This window comes from Leguminivora glycinivorella, chromosome 21 (assembly GCF_023078275.1).
Source record: "Leguminivora glycinivorella isolate SPB_JAAS2020 chromosome 21, LegGlyc_1.1, whole genome shotgun sequence".
In the NCBI taxonomy this organism is placed as follows: Eukaryota; Metazoa; Arthropoda; class Insecta; order Lepidoptera; family Tortricidae; genus Leguminivora; species Leguminivora glycinivorella.
In genome coordinates, this window is record NC_062991.1 from 16,606,118 (window position 1) to 16,623,501 (window position 17,384).

At 35.7% G+C, this 17,384-nt stretch overlaps 1 protein-coding gene across 1 annotated transcript in view; it reads left to right on the forward strand.

The window, feature by feature from the left end:
- The first annotated feature begins 507 nt into the window (after window positions 1–507).
- Window positions 508–17,384, forward strand: part of LOC125237342 — a 28,065-nt gene continuing 11,188 nt past the window's right edge. Inside the window, exon 1 of the mRNA XM_048144335.1 lies at window positions 508–987. Coding sequence (XP_048000292.1) covers window positions 508–987 — 480 coding nt within the window. The remainder of the gene's footprint in view (window positions 988–17,384) is intronic.

A 17,384-nucleotide genomic window follows, 5' to 3' on the forward strand; every position in this document is an offset into this window, starting at 1 on the left:
ACCGCACTAGTAAATATCAAGACCGGCCATGGTATGCAAGTACTACGAGCACTCATTGATCCCTGTTCTCAAGAGTCGTTCATAAGTGAAGCAACTGTTAGAAAACTACAACTTCGAAGAAAAACAGTTGATGGATTAATTACCGGAGTGGGTAACATGTCAACTACAATCAAATCCGCTACAAACATAGAGATTTACTCAAGATTCGACAACAACTTCAAAGCTGACTGCACAGCCTACATTGTTGAAGATGTCACTGACATAATGCCAGAAGTCCCGATCAATCCACAGAAATGGAGTCATCTGCAACACCTGTCACTGGCAGATCCAACTTATCATACACCAAGCAACATTGATTTACTACTTGGAGTTCATATCTACTCAGACATCTTAATGAATGGAGTGATTAAAGGAGAACCAGGTACTCCCATAGCACAACAAACACGCTTGGGATATATACTGTCAGGAGGTCATTTGACAAACAACCGCACAAGAGAATTCAAAACCATGCATCTGAACATAACTTTAGAGGAGATGGTAGAAAAATTTTGGGAGACAGAGAGATTAGAGTCAGAGGAAAACGACACTCTCACCCCACAAGAACTTAGAGCTGAGAAAATATATCAAGAAACTGTAACTAGAGATGTTGATGGAAGATACGTTGTGGCACTTCCCTTTAAAAGCGACAAACCTATTTTACCTGAGAATTCGAGAGAAATTGCACTGAGAAGATTCATGAGCACTGAGAGAAGATTAGAAGCAAACAAAAAATTGAGAGAAGCCTACAACGAGGTCATGAGAGAGTACATAACACTTCAACATATGGAATTGATCGAACGAGATGAGTCTGTTAAAGAAACTGACAAACAAGTATATTTGTCACATCACCCTGTGATCCGTGAAGATAGAGAAACTACCAAGTATCGCATAGTCTATGACGCTTCATGCAAAGGAAGCAACGGAGTGAGCCTCAACTCAGAACTGCTAGTTGGTCCGTCACTTCTGGGAGATCTTCGAGACATTCTTATGAGATGGAGAACACACAAAGTCTGTTTTGTGGCTGATGTCATCAAAATGTATCGCCAGATCCTTGTAAGAAGAGAAGACACAGACTTTCAGAGAATACTTTGGAGATTCAGCCCTGATGAAGACATAAGAGAATACAGAATGCTAACAGTCACATTTGGAACAGCATGTGCGCCATTTTTAGCTATCAAAACCTTGAGACAAATAGCAATTGATGAGGCAAACACAGAAGAATATGCCCAAGCTCGAGAGATTATCAACCACTCTTTCTACATGGACGATGTACTGTCAGGGGGAGATACAGAAGAAACCGCAATAGAAGCAAAACGTCAATTAACAGAAGTATTAAGAAGAGGAGGTTTTGAACTACAAAAATGGTCTTCAAATAGCAAAAAATTCATCAATACAGTCGAAACAGAGAAGAGAGCGAAGAAATGTGAGATAGACATCAACAAAAAAGAGACAATCAAAACCTTAGGAATAACATGGAACTCAAACGAAGATACTCTCTTAGTAACTAACAAAATTAACACTTTATCTGAACAACGAGTAACTAAGAGAAACGTCTTAACTGTCATAGCTTCCTTGTTTGATCCAATGGGTTGGCTAGCACCATCTGTAGTCATGGGAAAGATATTTCTACAGAAGATTTGGTCAAGAGGATTATCATGGGATACAGAACTACCAGAAGACTTAAAGACAGAGTGGAAAACCTTTTGCAATGGTATAGAGCACCTGTCACAAATTAAACTTGAGAGATGGATTGGAACAACCAACCACAGTGAGTTAATAGAACTACATGGCTTCGCTGATGCATCAATGTCAGCCTATGCAGCAGTAGTCTACAGCAGAGTAATACAACCAGATGGAGAAGTCAAAGTGTCACTTATCATGGCAAAGACAAAAATCTCACCGATGAAAAAACAACTTACTTTGCCCCGTCTAGAATTGAGTGCAGCGCTACTACTGAGTCAACTGCTGAAACATGTTGCTACAGCTATGAAGATCCAGAACAAAAATACATACGCATATTCAGATTCAAAAGTAACTTTAGCTTGGATTCTCGGAGACCCGCTGAAATGGACAACATTTGTGAAGAACCGAGTCATTGAAATCAACAATAACATAAATACTACATGGTCATACGTGAATACTAAAGAAAATCCTGCAGATCCAGCGTCGAGAGGAGTCACACCTGAGAAATTGAAAGAACATACCTTATGGTTTCAAGGTCCAACATTCTTACAACAAAGAGAATGGAAAAGAGAATCTTGTGAAGTAGAAGATACAGATCAAGAAACGAGAAAATCTATCAAATGTGCTACTACTACAGTGTTAGAGAAGAAAGAAGAATTCATACTCACAATTTCAAAGAGATATTCATCATTGAGAAGACTCATTTCAGTCATAGCTTACTGTCAAAGATGGCTGATGTTCAAAAACAAAGATGTAAAAGAAAACTTACCTCAGTATGTAACTCATGATGAGCGAGAAAAAGCACTTACTACATGTATCAAGCTTTCACAGCAACTTGAATTTCCAGAAGAAATCGAAGCTTTGAGAAATCGTCAACCACTTAAGAAAAGAAGTCGAATACTGTCACTTACACCCTTTCTTGATGAAAAAGAAGTACTCAGAGTTGGAGGAAGATTGAAACATGCAGATTTAGAGTTCCTGAGCAAACATCCTGTCATTCTGTCTAAGAACAATGTACTGCTACCACTTTTACTCGATGACGCACACAAGAAGACATTGCATGGAGGCCCGCAACTTATGACAATATACTTGAGAGGAAGATACTGGCTGATTGACGCAGGAAATACTATCAAGAAGTATGTTAGAAACTGCTTTCCTTGCGCTAAACAAAAAGCGAAAACTGTAACTCAACTGATGGGCGATTTACCTGAAATAAGAGTTAAGCCATCAAGAGCATTTCTTACTACAGGTGTAGATTTCGCAGGTCCAGTCAACGTGCGCATGAGCCCTGGACGAGGAACGAAAACGTTCAAAGCATACATATGTATTTTCATCTGCATGGTAACTAAAGCTATACACATAGAATGTGTGAGTAACATGACAATGGAAGCGTTCATGGCTGCATTTCGAAGATTTACATCACGAAGAGGATTCGTCAAAGAGATGTGGAGCGACCACGGTACTAATTTCATTGCATCGAGCAAAGAAATACTAGAGACTTGGAGACTTGGCAAATCAACGATCCCAGTTGAACTAGCAGCCTTACTAGACACTGAAGGTACCAAGTGGAAGTTCATCCCTCCTGGATCACCAAATCACGGGGGATTATGGGAAGCGGGGGTGAAGAGTTCGAAATTCCATCTAAAGAGAACCCTCGGAGATACTACACCTACCTTCGAAGAATTATCAACGCTTCTGAACCAGATCGAAGCTTGTCTTAACTCGAGACCCTTATCACCGCTGAGCGATCATCCTGATGACCTAGAGCCGTTGACACCAGCACACTTTCTTGTCGGAGAACCATTAGTCACAATACCAGAGAGAGATTTGACTCAACATAAAGCAAATTCCCTATCGAGATGGCAAAATATGCAAAGAATGTTACAGATATTTTGGCGAAAATGGCAAACAGAATTTCTTACAAGATTACAAGAGAGACCTAAGTGGAAAATTAGACAACAAGAGTTCAACGTCGGAGATTTAGTGTTAATCAAAGACTATAGATTACCTCCTAGTAAATGGCTACTAGGTAGAGTGTTACTGAAACATCCTGGAAAAGATAATGTTACGCGAGTCTACGACGTCCGCACAGCAACTGGAGTGTTAACTAGATCGATTTCGAAGCTGTGCCCACTACCAGATGTTGGAAGAAAGGATTCTGCTGTTCTTCAGGCGGGAGAATGTCATGGCCAGCAAGAAGATTGACCATAGAGAATCGATATAGCTGTCACATTTTTGAATTGCTGTCAACTGAAGCTTACATTATGAAGACAGAAGTCTAGATTTTTATTTTTGCAATATATTTCAATGAATTAACATGTATACGTTTTAACTAGGATTCTTATCAATAAATAAGAGTTATTGCATTACGGCGTCTCAGTTCTTATATTCACATTTAGAGTAGATGAGTTTACACGAGTACACAGTGATGACTGATGGCTTTGCTGGAGCCAGAGGTCACAAGAGTCCTGCCGGAGGTGTTTTTTTCAATTTTTCCTTTAATTTAAAAATATGTATGTACCGATCTCAGACGTTTCTGCATAATAAAAAAAAAAACAAATTTAATTAAACGCCTTAGAAACAATTATTTCTAATAAAAAAAAATAAGACGTTTTTACACTATCCCCTTCTAAAGATCCGTAATTTATAATTTATTGAAGACATTATTCCTTATTAAATTATTCCCTACTGAACTATCTCCCTACTTATTGACATTTCATTAATTCTTAATTCATGGATTAACACAGTCAAGTGTCAAAGACACTAAAAAAACACAATAAGACGTTTTTACACTCTCCCCTTCAAAAGCCGAGATCACAATGAGACCTGTTCCTCACAACAGGTTTACAAAAACTCACAATATATTAGAAATCGGAACGCTCCCTCGAACTGGTTGCGTTCGATTTTTGAATTGAAGATAATGTGGAACTGGTTTGAATGAAATAGTTTTCTTAAAAGGTTAGAAATGTCGTGAGAATGGGGATTTTTAAGCAAACTGGACATTTCGTTTCAAGTTATCGTGTGAAAGTTTTAAATATAGTTACGGGGTAGTATTTGTAAAATATTTTCAAATAAAGAACTGGTTATATTTTTAAATGGCTTTCAACCATAGGTACAATTTGTGGAAACCGTTCCTACTACCTAGTATAGGGTGGTCACTTTATGGGCTATCAGTAACTCAATGCTGGTAAAGGTGAAGACGTGAGTATTATATTCTTCGGTGAAGACATTTATAGCATGACAAAATTTTTCTATTCTATTCCGGTGGGTTATCCGGAGGAGTTTTGTAGACAAAACATTTAAATTTGCGCCAATAATTGTTTTATTATTATTGTCTCGGTATTTATTTTCATTCTCTAGGCTACTAAGTTTTTTAACAATATGTATAGGTATAAAAATAAAATATAACACACTTACAAAACAGTACAAAACATAATATAAACACATTATAAAAAACCTAACCTAGGGTGCCGCCAGCAGCGGGGCAGGGCCCAAGAGAGAGGAACCGTCGGACTATCCGCGCCGTGTCCAAGATCACCGCCTCCTGCATCTGGCCCTTGATCCAACCACCTAACGAGAGTCTCTTAAGATGTTGGTCGAGACTCTTCGCTATGAGACCGTTCGCTGAAACGACTATCGGAACAATGATCGTTGATTCAACATCCTACATGATGGTTATCTCGTGAGCCAAGTCTAGGTACTCACTGGACGTCCTTCTCGGCTTTCACGAGATTCTCATCATGGGGGATGGTGATGTCAACGAGCACGGCTCTGCGTTGCGCTATTATTGTTGTTGTTGTTTTTAACTGATATGGGTAATGATATAAAGTTCAAAGGGCTTTCTTCTTAGGGACGAAAAAGAAAGGAAATTGAATATCTAAAAGAATTTCGTTGAGTTACGAAAATACCATTGCATTGCCTGAAAAATCTTAGTGAAACTTTATTTCAGCATTTTGTCCTGTGTATGTTGTACTGAATAAATGTCTTTATCTTTCTGAAACGACAAATAGCGACTTCAATCATAAAAATTGTTTTTGCAGAAAAGCTGATCATGATATTCCTACGTACCTACCCAATAGCAAACTTTAAGCCTAACCAACCTGGGTGCCTAGTTTATTTATTACTATGTTCATAAATAATACCTACTTCTCAAACTTAGGTAAATAAATCATGACAAGTAGTAGGTAAATAAAATATAAACTTCATTTAAATTACAAAGTAACGACTCATGTAATCACGAAAATGCAGACATCTTGAAATCCGGTACCCTCCATTACCAACCTAACGAAACCAAACGAAAATTCAATAAAATGCTCCCTCTTCCAAACTTCTTCCAAACTTCACTATCCAACTATCCGGCCCCGCCCCCACGCCATCACGCATACTGTCGACTCTTTCTAACACGCGCCCAACTATACCCGCGAAACGAGACGGTGATAGTTTAACCGCATGCATTGTTATTGTATTTGAATATCGCGTGGCTAAAACAGCTTATATCACAACTTGTTAAGTTCAAACTTACACTCAAAGCTTTATAAAATAGGGTCAAATTTTGTTTGATAAATATGGTTTTTAGAGCGTTTTTGTTCTGTCCCAAGACGGAACGTAGCAACATTTTTACGCGAGCGATTCGCTAGCGTAAGATGACGGCGTAAGGGCTATAGTGGCGTAAAAATGGTATACTTAAGACGTTCTTGAAAAAAATACGCGGGAAACTAGTTATTCTCTATCGACGTCTTCGCAAGATGGCGGGCTAGAGGCGTTCGGAATTTGAATTTCTCAAAGGAATTAGAACGTTGGTTATATGTTGCCTCTATGGTATAGATAGAGGGGTTGAATCGGGTAGCGCTTGAAGCGCTGTGCACTATTTGTATGGGATTTCGGTTGGGGTGGTCTAGCGGGAAAATGCAGTGCTGTTTCCGCTTTCGGGTTCATTTTATGTATTTTAAAGGGTGTTAGAATGTTGCCTGTAATTGTTTAGCTTATTATTTTATATATTTAGTTTTGTTCTTGACAATTTGATGTTTTAGAGGAAAACTTAACGGATAGGTAATGTAGGTATGTGGTATATATGATTAGGTAGATAGGTATCTAAAGAATCCGTGAGCATTTGAGCAAATAGAGGTACCTTACCATTTACTAGATGTTAAATTTATAACACATAAGTAAAGTCTCTCTTTTTAGGGTTCCGTAGCCAAAATGGCAAAAACGGAACCCTTATAGTTTCGTCATGTCCGTCTGTCCGTCTGTCCGTCTGTCCGTCTCTCCGTCTGTCACAGCCGATTTACTCGGAAACTATAAGTACTACAGTGATGAAATTTGATGGGAATATGTGTTGTATGAACCGCTACAAAATTATGACACTAAATAGTAAAAAAAAAGAATTGGGGTGGGGCCCCCATACATGTAACTGAGGGATGAAAATTTTTTTTTCGATGTACATACCCGTGTGGGGTATCAATGGAAAGGTCTTTTAAAATGATATAAAGTTTTCTAAAAAACATTTTTCTTAAAGTGAACGGTTTTTGAGATATCAGCTCTCAAAGTCGTAAAAAGTATGTCCCCCCCCCTCTATTTTTATAACTACGGGGTATAAAATTCTAAAAAAAATAGAGGTGATGCATGCTAATTAACTCTTTCAACGATTTTTGGTTTGATCAAAGTATCTCTTATAGTTTTTGAGATAGGTTGATTTAACTGTAATTTTGGTTAAATATTTGCTGCTACGGAACCCTTTGTGCGCGAGCCCGACTCGCACTTGGCCGGTTTTTTTAACATCAAGTCAAGTTATCTCTAGGTACACATATCTTCTATCAAGTAAAGTCCAAAGTCCAAAGTGTTTTATTTGTAAGTATATGTCAAACTGATTACAGTGGTGGTAAACAATATAATATATGTAGCACTATACTCTGGCTAATGGCGTACAAAAACTTCATTATGTCCTTCCTTACATACTAACATGCGAAATTGATTTTACGTAACTATATTCAGCATACATTGGGAAATTGAGTAATAATTAGTTATAATATAATTAATATTCAAATTCATATCAGGCCGTGGGCATAAAATTATGTAGCAAAAATTCAGAAATAGAATAAAAACAATTATCAATTAAAAATGTCAATAGTTTACGTTTAAATTCATTTAAGGGTAACATTCTAAAACTAACAGGGAATTTGTTATAAATCTTACTAGCTAAGCAGAATACACTTTTGCGCATTAAGGCAGTTTTTGCAAAAACAGGAAATAGATTCTGAGGGTACCTGGAATCTCTAGTAAATACCTCGCAAACCGTCCTGAATAGTGTTGGGTTTGTTTTAATAAACATCATAATTTCAAAAATGTAAAGTTAAAATATTTAATTCTTTAAAATGTGGCACAAAGCCATCTGTTTAGTGAAGCCCTCGAATTGCTTTCACACATTTCTTCTGCGCTATAAAGACGGCTTCTGTGTTGACCGAGTTACCCCAGTAAATGAGCCCATATCCTAAGGTAGAGCCAACGAAACTGTGATAGGTACTGTAGGGGATAGGGCGTTAATAAATTGAACAGACTATACCTACAGGTATAAAAAAAAAGTGTGCAGTACATGCCTTTGATTAAAAATCTATGTAGGTCTATATTTTTATAAAAAAAAAACCTCGTTATTCTGGCACGGCAGGAGTACAAAAATGTTCTAAACACCTTTAACGATCCTGTTAATTATACAATCGTTTCTAATTCAAAAAACATCTACAACTAGTTTTATCTATTCCAAAATATATTACAAAAACCTCTTAAGAATCAAATAAAATTTCACACGAAAACCTGAAACGAAATGTCCTGTTTCCTTACAAATGTCCATTCTCACGACATTTCTAACCTTTTAAGAAAACTGTTTCATTCAAACCAGTTCCACATTATCTTCAATTCAAAAATCGAACGCAACCAGTTCGAGGGAGCGTTCCGATTTCTAATATCTTGTGAGTTTTTGTAAACCTGTTGTGAGGAACAGGTCTCATTGTGATCTCGGCTTTAAAAGGGGAGAGTGTAAAAACGTCTTATTGTGTTTTTAGGGTTCCGTAGTCAACTAGGAACCCTTATAGTTTCGCCATGTCTGTCTGTCTGTCTGTCCGTCCGTCCGTCCGTCCGTCCGTCCGCGGATAATCTCAGTAACCGTAAACACTAGAAAGCTGAAATTTGGTACCAATATGTATATCAATCACGCCAACAAAGTGCAAAAATAAAAAATGGAAAAAAATGTTTTGTTAGGGTACCCCCCCTACATGTAAAGTGGGGGCTGATATTTTTTTTCATTCCAACCCCAACGTGTGATATATTGTTGGATAGGTATTTAAAAATTAATAAGGGTTTACTAAGATCGTTTTTTGATAATATTAAAATTTTTGGAAATAATCGCTTTTAAAGGAAAAAAAAGTGCGTCCCCCCCCCTCTAACTTTTGAACCATATGTTTAAAAAATATGAAAAAAATCACAAAAGTAGAACTTTATAAAGACTTTCTAGGAAAATTGTTTTGAACTTGATAGGTTCAGTAGTTTTTCAAAAAAATACGGAAAACTACGGAACCCTACACTGAGCGTGGCCCGACACGCTCTTGGCCGGTTTTTTGTTGTGTCTTAGACACTTGACTGTATTTTTTCATAAATTAAGAATTTATAAGTAAACAGGTTGGTATAGAATAATTATTTTATGTCTTCAATAAATTATGAATTATGGACCTTAAGACATTTTATTATAAATAAAATCACAACTTATAATGAATTAATTGCTTAGTTCATTTTTTTACAACAATATAATATCTTGTATTAAGTTACAACCAATGATTAAATTATGCTATTAAATAAATTTGTGACAGTGTTTGTGCCGATATTTATGTTTTAATGACACGTCGTTCCACAGATCACCATTGAATTTGAATATGAGTAAAAATACTGGGAAGATTAACGGATCTTGAATAAATAGATCTAATAAGGCGTTATTCGGTAGCAATTTAACATTTAGATATATGTATAACATTCAAATTAACAAAAATATTAGAATACAGGTAAATTAATGAGATATCTACGTACCTACATCAATTTTTTCATAAATTATTAGGCATCTAGTCCCAAGGCTAAAAGCCATTTTTAAACCATTATAATATTGATAAATTATTATGTACGTCTCTTATGGATAGTCAGGATCCTTGTGCCTACTTTTTAAGTTATTTTGACTTTAAATTAGACACCTCTAGTAGCGCCGACGGAATCTGTGCCCGGTTTGGTACCTGACAACGTTGCCAATGTTATAAAATTTTATATACTGTACGTGTACATATCGAGGATTATTTATATAATATTTACAATCTTCATACTAAGAATCGTACCTTCATTTTTTAGCGCCACCTATTAAATACTATCATAACTACACTGATGATGACTACAATTTTTTTTTTAAATGTTTATTGACGTTATATCATAATATTAAAATAAACAAATACCTCTTTCCCCTAATACCTCTTTCCTTTATTTAATGTTTAAATACCTCTTTGTTCTTATAAAAAATAAAAACAGACAAAAATATTTGGGGAAAATATGACTTTGACCACTTCCAGGCTGCGAAATAGCGCCATCTAGTTTTAAGCCCAAAAAGCCCATACATTTCAGCAGTACGTTTTTTTGTATGGGCTTTGTAAGTCCCGTATTATATCGTTCCTGCTGTAGGTATATGGACTATTTATATCATATTAAATAAATGTAAAACTTTGCAAAATTTAAAATAGAATTAGTAATTTAATTATTAATAATCCTGCGTGCGTAGCCGAATGGCATTTCTCCGACGCAAAACGAAAACGAAACGCCGCGAAAGGTAGTCTGGCTCTGTCGCGCCAATACGCACGAGCGAGATAAACAGCTTCAATTTCGTTTCGTGAGCGTTTGTGCCATTCGGCTACGTACCTACCCTGAAGCGAAAATAATCAAATAATCATAGTGAAATAAAAACAAAAACGCAACATATTCTAAAGTTATTGTTAGTTTAATTTTAAATTCAGATGTATCTTGGTTGTATTTTTTTTTTTTTAAACTTTATTTTCATTTGACAAGATTTTTTTCATTGCTACAAAAAGAAACCATTGATTTTCTTATAATCATTATCATCACAAATCACTACTTACCTACCAATTCGTATGTACCTATTAGGTAGAGATTTTTTTTTCTGTAATTAAGAATTAGTGACACTATTATTTTATATCCGTCCATTATACTTATAAACAACATTAAATTTACTTTATTTAGGTATAAAATAGTATATTTGTTTCGCTTAAATAACAAACAAATCTTCACTACTGTTTGCATTGAATTCGATAACTACCTATCATAATATTAGTGTAGGAATGTATTGTAGGTACTGTACGTGAATAGCCTGAATCTTGGCCGCTGAAATGTGCCGCTACTATTGGTTCTATACGCAAATATCCTTATTAGCTCAATAACTATAAGTATCATAAAATTACTGTAGTGCTAGTCAAACTGTAACACACAGTTCACAGTAAGTAGGCTGGTTCCTGGCCGTTTATTTATATGCACTGCTACCATTGGTTCTGTACCTTCGCAAATATGTGAGTGTGTTTAGTAAAACGTCCCACTTTGTCGGTTACCATTAGGGCGAGACTTACTTGTATCTTTATATGAATAAACTGATAAACCGGCTTTATAGCAATCGACAAAGTGGGACGTTTTCCCGTGCACACTCACATATTATTCTTTTGACAGTCGGTGTCAAAGATTTACACACATTTACGACAGCTCGATATCGTATCTATATCCAATAAATTATTGAAATGCGACTGTAGCGTTAATTATTCGTAGAAGAAAAAGACAAAAGCGTGGAGGGCATATTATAGAGGTAAAACTCGTGAAATAACGAGATGGAATAGGTATACATAGAAGATGGTCAAGCAATTTTGTGACTAAAACAAGACACTAAATACAAATTTTCTATGGGACGATAATTGTTTGTGTTGGCTCGACGATGATTCCGCCAACGTCAAGGTTTAGGAAAGCACGCGTTTTATAAAGACAATTGGGCCGGTAGCTGGTAAGTTACATTTTAAAATTTTTCGCTTTTTTAACCCCCGACGCAAAAACGACGGGGTGTTATATGTTTGACGTGTCTGTCTGTCTGTTTGTCTGTTTGTCTGTGTGTGTGTGTGTGTGTGTCTGTCTGTGGCATCGTAGCTTCCAAACAAATGAACCGATTTCGATTTAGTTTTTTTTGTTTGAAAGCTGAATTAGTCGGGCGTGTTCTTAGCCATGTTTCATGAAAATCGGTCCACTATGTCGGGGGTTTTTTCAAAATTTTAATTTTGTGGTTATTAGTGACATGGTTTGCTTGACTTAAAATAAAAATGAATCTAAAATTGTTGTCATGTATAGGTAAGTGCTTTACATCAAAAATGTGATAGTTACGAATAAAGTGATGCCCTCATTTTTGTGGATGGAGTGAAGAACTTAATGAGTCAGTTCTGGACCGACCAACAATAATTTGTTCTATCTTCAATTTCAGTAATAAAATATCTCGAGTTATCAATCTCTTCACGCTATCCACTGATTTAATTTCTACAATCTATGTCGCAAAGTGAAGGGAGGCCTTTGCCCAGCAGTGGGACATCATAGGCTCTGAATAATATAATAATAATGTCGCATAGTATAATAAATACGACGACAAATACGCGTGGTAGGGGCACTGGGCAGTATTGCGGGATCGGTCAGCGGTCACTCGGCCGCTCGACAGACATATACCCACCCCACACAATTCATGTCTTTGTCGCTATAACATATCATAACAAACGTGCTTTTAAGGACGGCGTGCTAAGAAATACCATTGTAATCAATATTAAGTTCCAACGTTGGCCTTGCGCTGATTTTTATTTGGACGCCATTGGTAGGTAATATTGACAATTGGAGCAAGCAAGATTTACATAAGTGGGTTTGGGTACATACATTACAATATGTTTCTTAGTTTAACAGTAGTCTTCACACTAGGTCAAGCCTGTGTCGTGAGGACTAAGATGAGGCAGTAAGAGCAGACAGAATTACCAACAAGGTGGTGCTAATAATACAACACAGTATTTACAATTCTTGTTTAAGTTCAATATATCCTCGTAGTTTTTCATTTCAGTAAAAAATATGTGTATTTTATAACACACGCTTGAAACGTACCTTGACTCAGACTTTGGCATCTACCACACTGTTTTCTTCAAAACATTACTTTGTTCACCGATCACCAATCGGCACGGAGACATCCTTTATAATTTATCATTGAGCATCAATAAACCTAAAATTATACCCACCTAATTGTAATCGACAGGTTAGTAACTCACATTATTATAAGTAAGTATGTAGGTATAAAAAAAAATTAAAACGTACACTTAGGGCAGAAAAGAAAAATATTTCTATCATCAAAAACGTGCTTGCTTAGGCTTTTTTATTCAGGTATCATCCGAGGTGTGTTGAATTACCTGCTATTTTCAGCAGATATGTCAAATGCTTTCGGCTTCCACACAAAAAAAGTTTTTTAACAACTCATCCATGATGTTTCTAACAGTTGTCCCGTCCTGTGTCCTGTCTCGTCTCACATCACAGCAAAACGCAGATCCTCAACAATTGCATAGTTCCCAGTTCGATGGCTCCCAATACCGAGGACACTGTCCACTCCTAGTCCTTAACGCGACGAGACACGGTCCACAATGGACAGGTGCTATAAATACGTAATCCGGTCAAGGACGTCTGACCTGTCGTGTACACTGTTACAACTGTCCTAGTCCTAGTTGCTTGGCTAATTAACAAGTACCTAAACAATTTGATATGGGCAACCTTGCATTCTATGGAAATGTGACTGCTGGATTTTTACATTGCTATATTTCTCTTTATTTTATAATTATTTACTTGCCTTTCTGTTCTATGATAACAAAAATTATGAACAATTAATTTTAAAGTAATCAGTCAAAAATATTGGTTGCCAGCAGAAATACCTATCAAAGATGCACAGTTTAACTTAAAATAATAAAAAAAATTTAAAAAAATACTACTATCTGAAGGTTCAAAATTCAAGTCTAAGTCAGTTTTTTTTACTTTTAAATTTATTTTTAATTTTAATAAACTGTCATTTTCTAAGATTACTTCGTATTTACCCGTCACATTGGAGTATATATTCTTAGGCAACTTTACCTAATTTATTTCCCACTATTTAAAAGAAGCGTTTATATCCTTCGCCTTTTAAATAATCTCTCATTGTTCGCAGATGCAAGCAGCGTAGCGTGGGCAATGTTTGCGGACACAGATTGGCGACAGAACGCATCGTTCCAAATACCTCACCCTTGCCCGCCCTTGACCGCTCCTAAACGTACTTGTACAGCGATGCCAGTAATTACTCAACACATGATTTCATATTGTGTCTCATTATTTTTCGTTCTATTAGTCTGTTGTTATTTTTCTTGTAACGTTTTCACTTTTTAACCCCCGAGGCAAAAACGACGGGGTGTTATAAGTGTGACGTGTCTGTCTGTCTGTCTGTTTGTTTGTGTGTGTCTGTCTGTGGCCTCGTAGCTCCTGAACGGATGAACCGATTTAGATTTATTTATTTTTGTTTGAAAGCTGATGAATCAGTCGGGCGTGTGCTTAGCCATGTTTCATGAAAATCGGTCCACTATGTCGGACGTTGTTTCAAAATCTTAATTTTGTGGTTAAGTTATATTCTATTTATCTGTTTGACCATTTTCTTGTATGTGCTTTGTATTTCTTCTTTCTGTTACCCTCCGTGAACTGTTCTCACTGTTTGATGGTTTCATCGGAAGATCAGCGCTGGAAATCACCAGCATCAGCAATACGCTGAGATGAGACCATTTCGTGGCACTTCATTCCTTTTTGTCTTGCTGTTATTATGTGTATTTTGCCTAATATGTTCACAATAAATGTTTATTCTATTCTGTTCTATTATTTAGGTTAAGATACCAACTTCATAAACAGTAAGAATAAGAAATGAGAGTAGAAATTCCTTATAATGTACTTACCTATCTCCTTAAAAACATTTCTTACATTTTATTTATTTATTTCTAGTATGAGAAATCTTAAAAACGAACTGAAATACAAAGCTACTACAAAAAATACTAGTAAACCGAATCTTACAAATGTAACTTTCTTTGGTGCATTATATTAGGAAATACGGAGTAAGGATTATTTATCTACCCTCATATGTTATGTATTTATTTAGTTGTGATAAGAAATAAATGATGATGGGTTAATTAATATTCCTAATCTGCAAAAATAGATTTCATAGGAAACAATAGGTAATTTGTTTAAGAGAGCAGTTGTGTAACACACGATTTTATTTTATTATTTACATTGTTTTTCGCTTATTATGCTTGTAGCCCTAAAAATCTTAACCCATTATATGCAGAATCTTCGGCATTCTGAGATCGTATATTTACCTAGAATAATACGCCCTAAACTGTCCATTCAGGCGTATAAGCACCATTTGTAAGTGCGACAGGGACAGCCTGATGTTTTATCACTTATCATGCTTGCCTGTCTCCATTATGTCGTGTGATATTAATATTGAAAATGCTAGTATCTTCCAAGTTAATATTCCACCACATCATTCTTTTTTGAATAATTTTCATCGAACGCAGATCATAATTAGTAATTAGCTTATTCGTGTCTATAAATAAAATCGTTCTGTCCACAGGGATTGGCGACACTGCATCGTTAGAATACCCACGGCATGCCGACAAGTACACAACCCTCGGCCGGCCTTGACCGCTGTATGCGGCCAGTACGAGCATGTCGCTCATTTCTTGTGTCAACAAGCGGATTTGAAATTATCATGAGCAACCTTACATATCATGTAAAGCCTGACCAGAAATATATGAGTATTGTCAGGAGGGCGCTGTTATTCTAATGTATGAGGTGACAGATCAGTTTAGTATGAAGAAAATAGTTGTAATGAAATTCCGCAAGATGGCGCGTAGTCATATATTTTCAGGCTTTACAGACCCCATAAAAAAATAATATTATGTTCTTAATAAAAATCTGTTAGGTACCTATATACCTATTCTGATTAAAGCAATGGAAATGGAAATGGAAAAGTAACGTTTGTAAGTTCAAATTCAACTTAATTATCTATATCTATCGTACTTTACAAAAATGTGATTAGGTACAACCTTGATTCGATTTATATACTTAGTAATATCAAAATGTCGAAATTAAGAATCCTCTAACTATAAATCAAATAACATTAGATGGTGTAACTACTTATAAGTAAAGTATTATATACGCAAATACTTTACATGTTTCCAATAAAAATAGACAAAATTACGTAAATAATACTTTTAGAATGAAAGACACAAAAAATATCTTTCAATAAACTGAAACATCAACATGTTACATTGTCCTTGATAAAAGATCTAATCAGGGTTAGAATGGTAAATTTAATTTTATATAATTTTGTTGTGAATGCGACCGACAATGAATCGAAACTGGCCCGCCGCGCCGCGCCGCGCCGCGCCGCGCCGCGCCGCGCCGCCGCCGCCGCCGCCGCCGCCACTGCCGTCGCCGCGCCGCCGGTTGACAAACGAGAAAAAATGAGCGCGAGCTTTTCTAAATATTAAAAACCATTTTTAATTTAAATATTTATTCCAAGAAAATATAACATTTTAATAAAAGGTAACTTAAAAAACCATAAATACATATATCAATAAATATTAAAAACCATTTTTAATTTAAATTGAAAATAATATATTTTAGATTTTGTATATACTGTATACATACCAATTATGTACTTAAATGCATAAATATTTATATAAGCATTACGGATAGTTACATATGTTATTGCTAGGTGATCATTATTCATACGAAAATATACAACTTTGTAATACCTAAAAGTAAATAGGTACAGTATTTTTTACTTGCAATCAAAGTAAGTAGGTAGGTCTTTGATTGTACAAAGGTTATTGCATGTTACAATTAGAATAATCCACTTTATTCTGAACGCTTTAGATATAAAGCTTGTTTTACGCCCACTTAAATCATGAAACGAAAGCATTTATACAATAAACAATCTATAGTATTTTATACAATCGTGATATAATAAACGAAAGCATTTATACAATAAACAATCTATAGTATTTTATACAATCGTGATATAATAATACAAAGCTTTTCAGTCGAGTACCATGTTTAGGCCACGAAGCTTGCCGAGTGGCCTAATATTACGGTACGAGAGTGAAAAGCTTAATTATATCACTATTGTATACAATACTTTTTCTACGAGTCATCATCTTCATCATCAATGGACGGAAATATCATCATTCATGCAAGTTAAAATTAATGTTAATAGAGTCGTTCACCGTTGTATCAACATCGAATTACCTAGCAACCAATTGTTTGTAATAACCGTCTCTGATTGGCCGATAACGCGACAGATAAAAAAAAATGTGTTTCAAATGCAGAAAAATTTGCCAGGTATCGCAAATTAGTACAGAAATTGTATGAAGTTCTATTTTTGAAATTATTACAGTTAACTAAAGTCAACTATAATGAGCTTATTATAATTGAGTCGGAACTGCCATAGAGTATCCAACACTGAAAAGTTAGCACTTATAGTTTAGTCTGTGGTGTCCTAA